Source organism: Sinocyclocheilus grahami, unplaced genomic scaffold, assembly GCF_001515645.1.
Source record: "Sinocyclocheilus grahami isolate Dianchi unplaced genomic scaffold, SAMN03320097.WGS_v1.1 scaffold809.1, whole genome shotgun sequence".
NCBI lineage: Eukaryota > Metazoa > Chordata > Actinopteri > Cypriniformes > Cyprinidae > Sinocyclocheilus > Sinocyclocheilus grahami.
The window spans coordinates 377,370-385,241 of record NW_015505988.1 but is presented as its reverse complement, the minus strand read 5'-3'; the positions used below and the strand labels follow the sequence as shown (position 1 = coordinate 385,241).

The 7,872-nt window shown below is 34.5% G+C and overlaps 1 protein-coding gene across 2 annotated transcripts in view; it reads right to left on the bottom strand.

The window, feature by feature from the left end:
• Window positions 1-6,432: 6,432 nt before the first annotated feature.
• The window catches only part of LOC107562147 (PHD finger protein 21B-like), an 83,866-nt gene continuing 82,426 nt past the window's right edge, over window positions 6,433-7,872 (bottom strand). For both annotated transcript variants that reach the window (XM_016246729.1, XM_016246728.1), the window contains exon 13: window positions 6,433-7,695. In XM_016246729.1, coding sequence (XP_016102215.1) covers window positions 7,438-7,695 — 258 coding nt within the window. In that variant the 3' untranslated portion in view covers window positions 6,433-7,437. The remainder of the gene's footprint in view (window positions 7,696-7,872) is intronic.

Below are 7,872 nucleotides of genomic sequence, written 5' to 3'. Positions count from 1 at the left end.
CATTTTGACATTTGCTGTTCTTTATGAATGAAAATTACCACAGTCTTCTTGTAGTTCCACTATTTCAGTAGCATCATACAATGCATATCAAAGCATTACATTGTTACTGAATAACTTTTAATAAAGTCTAATATGCAATGAACAGAAATGTTTTTGCTTGTCACACATTCTTTCCTTTATTTCCTGATTTTTGCCATTTGGACGTCACTGCTGAAAAGCCATCTTCAAGTCTGTTCAAAACTACTAATAGTGACCAAAGCTAACATTTTTCCTTTTGTTATCAACACTCGTGCTGCTTGTGTGATATTAGAGAAACTCAGAGGGCTTATATGAGCTTCAGTGACCATTCATTCATTCGTTCAGACCATTAACTGCAGCTGTTATACCAGGAAACCTGGAGCAATTCTTCAGCTCTGGATTAAAGTGTTTGGAGCAGCAGTTGGAAACATTCAGAAGCCAAATGAAGCTGATCAACATTACAACGGCCAAATCTGAGGGCTCTTCTGTGCTGTGATTGGCTGTGAGAGGGTCTGGATGTTACATCAGTCACATTAGAGTCCTCTAATCAGAAGCGCAGAAGGAGGTGCTCTCGTGTGTTGCTGGGAGGCGATTGTTAATTTTGGGTTGTCACAGTGTAGTGGGCTTGTTGTTTTACTGGAGGTTTTATTTGTGCAGTGAATGTGCATTGTTTTTGTGATATGTTGAAAATCAATGACGCAAAATGAGTGACAAGTTAACAAAATTGAGATAAAAAGAAAATAGCAAATACACTTATATTGAAAATCCAATCTATGGAAACAAGTCTTAATATCTTGTTGCTTATGAGGATTGTAGTTAAAAGCTCATTTTAGTTCATTAAAAGCTCATTAGGAATTTTTCTTTCTTTCTACATTTATTTAAGAAGACCCCCCACTGTATTTTTTCTCTTAGTCATAGATGGCACATTAATCGCATCTTAATGAATATCTATGATCTATGTACTCTCCACAGATACTATGAAGTGCAATTATCAACAAGTGTGTAACAGTTTAATGTTCAGAAAATATGCAATTATGTCTTAGTCAGTCATCTGTATTTTAACGCATATAATATACACCACCATGACACTTGAAAGGATTTTTGTTTCTCGTCATCTTTCTCACCATCACCTTTTCATCTTAGACTTATGCCTAAATGACTGAGTTCATTGGCAAATAGAAATTGTACATACTCTATGCACATAAAATATAAGCATTTCTATGTTGAACAAATTAAATTTGTAAATTTTATTTATTTGTTTGATGTTCCCTAATTCTTCCATTCATATTACACACTTTCACTGTATTACATACAGTATGAACATGGAAGTAATTTGTGCTAATCTGATATTACTGTAACGTTTATTATTATTTATTAGCTCTAAAAAGGGGAATATTTATGACGAATCATAAATGGTTATGATTCATAATAAATATTTAGATTATATCTTCGAATTAACTGTAGCAGAATCAATATTACAATTATTTGATCTGTCCGTCCACCGAGCAGACAATATAATCATTTATCAATTCAAGGAATATTTATTTTCTGGCCACGGAACAATAAACTGTCCTTCTTTGTACAGTGCTAGCAGTAATTCAAAATGTAGCGAGGGTTCAAACATTCATTGACTTGGAACTGTGAACAGTAAACAGAGACAATCCGTTGTGAATATAAGGGATTTAATAAAATGAAACTATATCTAACATATAACTAACTAAAACATTGAAATGTTAAAATGTTTGATCATAGCATAATTAATAATAATGACATTTTGACATTTGCTGTTCTTTATGAATGAAAATTACCACAGTGTTCTTGTAGTTCCACTATTTCAGTAGCATCATACAATGCATATCAAAGCATTACATTGTTACTGAATAACTTTTAATAAAGTCTAATATGCAATGAACAGAAATGTTTTGCTTGTCACACATTCTTTCCTTTATTTCCTGATTTTTGCCATTTGGACGTCACTGCTGAAAAGCCATCTTCAAGTCTGTTCAAAACTACTAAAAGTGACCAAAGCTAACATTTTTCCTTTTGTTATCAACACTCGTGCTGCTCGTGTGATATTAGAGAAACTCAGAGGGCTTATATGAGCTTCAGTGACCATTCATTCATTCGTTCAGACCATTAACTGCAGCTGTTATACCAGGAAACCTGGAGCAATTCTTCAGCTCTGGATTAAAGTGTTTGGAGCAGCAGTTGGAAACATTCAGAAGCCAAATGAAGCTGATCAACATTACAACGGCCAAATCTGAGGGCTCTTCTGTGCTGTGATTGGCTGTGAGAGGGTCTGGATGTTACATCAGTCACATTAGAGTCCTCTACTCAGGAGCGCAGAAGGAGGTGCTCTCGTGTGTTGCTGGGAGGCGATTGTTAATTTTGGGTTGTCACAGTGTATTGGGCTTGTTGTTTTACTGGAGGTTTTATTTGTGCAGTGAATGTGCATTGTTTTTGTGATATGTTGAAAATCAATGACGCAAAATGAGTGACAAGTGAACAAAAATGAGATAAAAAGAAAATAGCAAATACACTTATATTGAAAATCCAATCTATTTGTTGCTTATGAGGATTGTAGTTAAAAGCTCATTAGGAATTTTTCTTTCTTTCTACATTTATTTAAGAAGACCCCCACTGTATTTTTTCTCTTTGTCATAGATGGCACATAAATAGCATCTTAATGAATGTCTATGATCTATGTACTCTCCACAGATACTATGAAGTGCAATTATCAGCAGCACATCAAGTGTGTAACAGTTTAATGTTCAGAAAATATGCAATTATTTCTTAATCAGTCATCTGTATTTTAACGCATATAATATACACCACCATGACACTTGAAAGGATTTTTTTCTCGTCATCTTTCTCACCATCACCTTTTCATCTTAGACTTATGCCTAAATGACTGAGTTCATTGGCAAATAGAAATTGTACATACTCTATGCACATAAAATATAAGCATTTCTATGTTGAACAAATTAAATTTGTTAATTTTATTTATTTGTTTGATGTTCCCTAATTCTTCCATTCATATTACACACTTTCACTGTATTACATACAGTATGAACATGGAAGTAATTTTTGCTAATCTGATATTACGGTTACATTTAATTAACATGGTTCGTCTCATGAATCAAGTCGATGTTTGAAATATCGCGATAAGTAAATAAACAGCCAGTAATTCTGGATTCTGTGAGTGGTCGCCAGGGCACTTCTGTGTGGTTGCTATGCTCTTGTTTTCGGAGTGTTTTTTATTGTGTTGCTCTGCAGTTGCCAGGGTCCTGAGGTTGGTTGTCAGGTTTTTGCTATGTGGTTGCTAAGGTTCTGTGTGTTTTAAAATGTTATTATGCAGTTGCTAGGGTACTATTGTTGGCTGCCAGTGTTGCTATCTGGTTGCTAAGGTTTTCATGGTTCTTAGCATGTTGCTTTGCAGTTGCGGTCAGTGGTTGCCAGGGCATTGCTCTGTGGTTGCTAGGTTAATGTGGGTGCTTGTCAGGGGGGTGTTATGCGTTTGCTAAGGTTTTCTTAGTAGTATTTAGTATGTTTCTATTCAGATGGTAGGGTGTTCTAGATAGTTGCAGATCATTTTTATGTAGACGCTAAGTGCTTTTTTTAGTATGTTTCTATGCAGGTTGCTTTTTCCCCCCCTTTGTATGTTTTTTGCACATTGTAATGCAATTTCTAGGGTACCGTGGGTAGCTGCTAGGATATTGCAAAGTGGTTACCAAGAATTTCATAGTAGTTTTTAGTACGATACTGTAGTGTTGCGAGTTGGCTTCCCGGGCATTACTACGCAGAATGATTTTCAGTGGGGTTTTTTTCAATCTAATCTCATAGGAAAATGTAACTATTTTATGAGGTAGTGATGTGGATCATATAAAATCATGCTTTTTAGGAAAAAGTAAGCATGAAGGTCCACCTTAAACATAACTGTCATTGGGGCATAAGCAGATTGTATGAAACATAAAATAAAACATAAAATACTTTCGAATTGCCATGAGATTGTGTTAGTTTTTTAGTGTGTTGGCATGCGGTTGGTAAGGATTGTTAAGCCATGTTTGTGTATGCAGTCGTCAGGGGGTTGTAGGTGGTTGCCAGGGTGCAGCAATACATTTGCTTAGGTGTTCTGTGTGGTTTATAGCGCTATGTGGTTACTACAGATTTCTGAGTGCATGACAAATGATTGCTATGGTGTTCTGGACAAATGCTAGATGGTTGCTTACTGGGTTATTTAGTCTCTAGATACAGCTCAGGTCCCTCTTATAGCGCAAGTCTGTGGGAGTTTTTCACCTATTTAATTGTTCACCAGGTGAACATTGTAAAGTATAGTTGCACATCTAACCACAGTAAAACACATGATTTGTTCAAATCACTAATAGTAATAGAACTCAACTGTAATAACCCTTACCACACAATTAACATGGTATCGTTTCCCCAGAATTCTCAAGAAGCACAAAAAGTGAGACGAGTGTTACAATTGATGAACTTCCATCAATCAACTTTAATAGATCATAAGATTATGTAAAAACTACATTGGCATATGTAAGACAAACACTCTTCTATATGTTCTATCCACTGGACAGTCCCCTTCAGAATGACAAAGAAAAACACAGTCCAAAGACATCTAGCTAAACACCTCTGTGTCATCTCATCCACTTTGCTTTGCTTCCTTCTCCATTGCAAAAGGACACATCACATATTGCAAGCGAAGTCAAAATGCATAATTAGCAAACAATAAAAAAAAAAATGTCTTCCCTCATTTGTTCATTGATAAAAGAATATAATTCGATTTTTGTTCAACGTAGTGTTGTGTAGTAAAATAGATCTGTATAAGCACTGCACAGTTTCTCCCGGAGAGGATATCTGGAACATGGGCGACAACGGGTGAACACTATCAGGGAAGTGCCGCAATGTAGATGGAAGTGATATGAAGAACAGAGCACAGGTATAGTTTAATTAAAAAAAGAAAAAGGAATGAAATACAAAGTAAATGTAAAAATATTATATAAATAAATGCAAATAAGCATATCTATAGTATTCATGGAAAGGGCTGATATTAACGTCACATGCCACTGCCCTGCCATACATTATTTTCTCAATCATCTTGTTGTCCAATAAAAAACAAGCGAACATCTGTAGAGCAAGACTAATTTACTTTAAAATAAAAACTATTTTATTTCCAGAAACTATTTTCTGAAAACAAGTATTAAGTAAATTAGGGGTGGTTACTTTTTTTTTTTTTTTTTACTGGAAAACATGAAAGATGCTTGCCAAGAATTTGTATTTTTAATTTATTTATTTTTCACTGATCTCGATGCAGTCTGAACTTAGCAGGAGCGACTGTTACGAAACAACAGGTGATACGCATGAAGTTACATTCTGAATATGATAATACAGAACCTGAAAGAGATTCTGTGAGACGAGATTTAAATTTAGTCAAGAAAAAAATAACACTTTTTATGATGTCTGTATAGATAATGCTTCATGTATTTTAATATATACAATAAATACTTATGGTTATACCTTTTAAATATCTAAAACAAACTAACAGAACAGTGTTGATCTCGTTTAATGTCTTGTACTGACCATTAATAAGTATTAAAATATTACAACTGTGGTCATATTTATTTATTTATTATAAAATAATTTGACAGTAATACCTTTTTTTTTTACATTTACTAATCTTGGTTCGTTTTAATTTCTAAGCTGTAAAAAAAGATTTAAAGAGAAAAAAATGAGAAACTACAATGAATAGTTTAACATTAGGAACTAACATGAGCTAACAATTATATATTTATAAATTACATAAATAACAAAGATTAATAAATGCTGTAAAGTTTTTAAAAGTGAATGCAGTAGCATATGCTAACATATAGAACCTGGCTGTAATGTCACTGCATACTATTACATTACATATACAGACTTCATAGAAAATGTTACACAAAAGACTATTTTTCATTTCAGTAGATATTCCTTCTAAACTGAAGAAAGAAAAAAACAATTTTACTCCAAATGTGGTTAAATACAAGTCTGTTAGCCCTTAAAGGTACACATCTATAATAATGGTATTTATTATTTAACACTAAATCATAACCAATGTTTGTTTTTTTAATGAAATATTCTTTGTTGAGATCGATAGTGCTGTCGCTAACCGTGTGCGACTTGTTATTTCTTTTGCATTTTGCAGTAACTCCATCAGGGACGAGGCGTTTGTTTTTTGAACCACACAGGAAGACAAACCGTTCAAATGAACATGCTAAACTTTCCCTCCAAATAAGTACCATTCAAATGATTTTTTTCCGTTGAGTGTTTTAGATATGAATTATTTACTTTTATTCATCAGGCAGTGTTCACTTCTAACATTTAAAAAACATTATTTAAAACAAATATATATAATAATAATGCCGCTTGTGATAATCCTGGAGTGACGTGAAATCATAAAACACTTTTGAGAAAAGTAAAAACAGACAAGAGAGCAAGATGAGATGAAAACATTATACAGTTAACGGTACAAAAACACTCAAGGGTTTTTGGCATATTTTATATAGTGGGGAGACAAAACAGAAGTTTTTGGGTTCCGGGATCAGGCACTCAAAGAACTCAAATGGCCTTTTCGTTTGGGTTGTTGGGACAGCCGAAATAAAATAAAGATCATATATGTACAAAAATCCCTCTCTCCAATACTTAAATCATTAACAGGCATCACTAAATTCTTCACTAAAAAGGCTAAATTCTGTTGTTATCTTAAATACTTTGTTCTTTTCTCTCTATTAATACTGAAAAATTATTTCATGTTGTTGTTGTTTTTTATGTTTGTATGCTCGCAGGTACACACAAAATGAACTAAACGAAAACATTTCCCTGTCTCGCTTTAACCTGAATTATTATGGCAAACATTGTTCACCAAAAAATGAAAACAAATGTTTATTCGGATATATCAATGTACAGTGCTCTTCATTTCATATGTCGCTTGTCTTCAACTATAACTACGCTAACCTTCTCAATAACTAAATGCGAACGATTATTCCCCCCGATACGCAAACACACCAAACCCCAGTAAAAAAACGCAAAGCATAAAACGAAATGTTTCTAACTATGCAGAATACTTATTTCATATACTTGCAACAGCATCGTAATCTAGTCATAAATACATTAAGGCCAAGAAAAATAATACATTAAAAAAACGTGACTAAAAAAAAATCTTGTGAGCGCTCTGTGTTGGCTTTAAAAAATACTTATGAATTGAGTGACGCTCATAATTTCTTTTTTTTGTCAAAATTTTCCATTATTTCATGGTAAGACGTTACCAGAAGGAAATGCACGTTGGTTAGATATCACCGTCCGTGTCTCTTTACAAAGACGTTCGGTGGTCTTGTAGAGAGAGCTGTTCTGGGTGTTTGTGTGGGTTCGGGGTCAGTTGTTGCCTTGCGGGTGAAGCGTGGTTTTGTGCAGTACTGCGGTGGAGCCAGCTGTGGGCGCCGTGGTGCTGCTGCCCGTGGCTTTGATCCACGGCAGCGAGAGCAGCGATGCTCCGGTGGTGGTGGTGGCTGTCATAGTTACTTGGATCATCTGGTCACGCTGGATGAGTCGGATCAGAGTCTTGAGATGCTCAAGGGACGTCTGAGTCTCCCGTTTCTGACCCAAAAGACGCTCCTTCAGCTCAATGCAATTCTGTTGAACACAGATTTCAAATTATTTACTTTTTACTAAATATATCTGACAGAGCAATGTCAGGCACAGACAGTCTTAATGTTCTTCTATGTTCATCTTTTTTCAGTTGCTTGGTTAAAAATGAATTATTAAAAAAAGTGTCCCCAGGTTATGCCTTTTTTAAAGTAATAATTATAT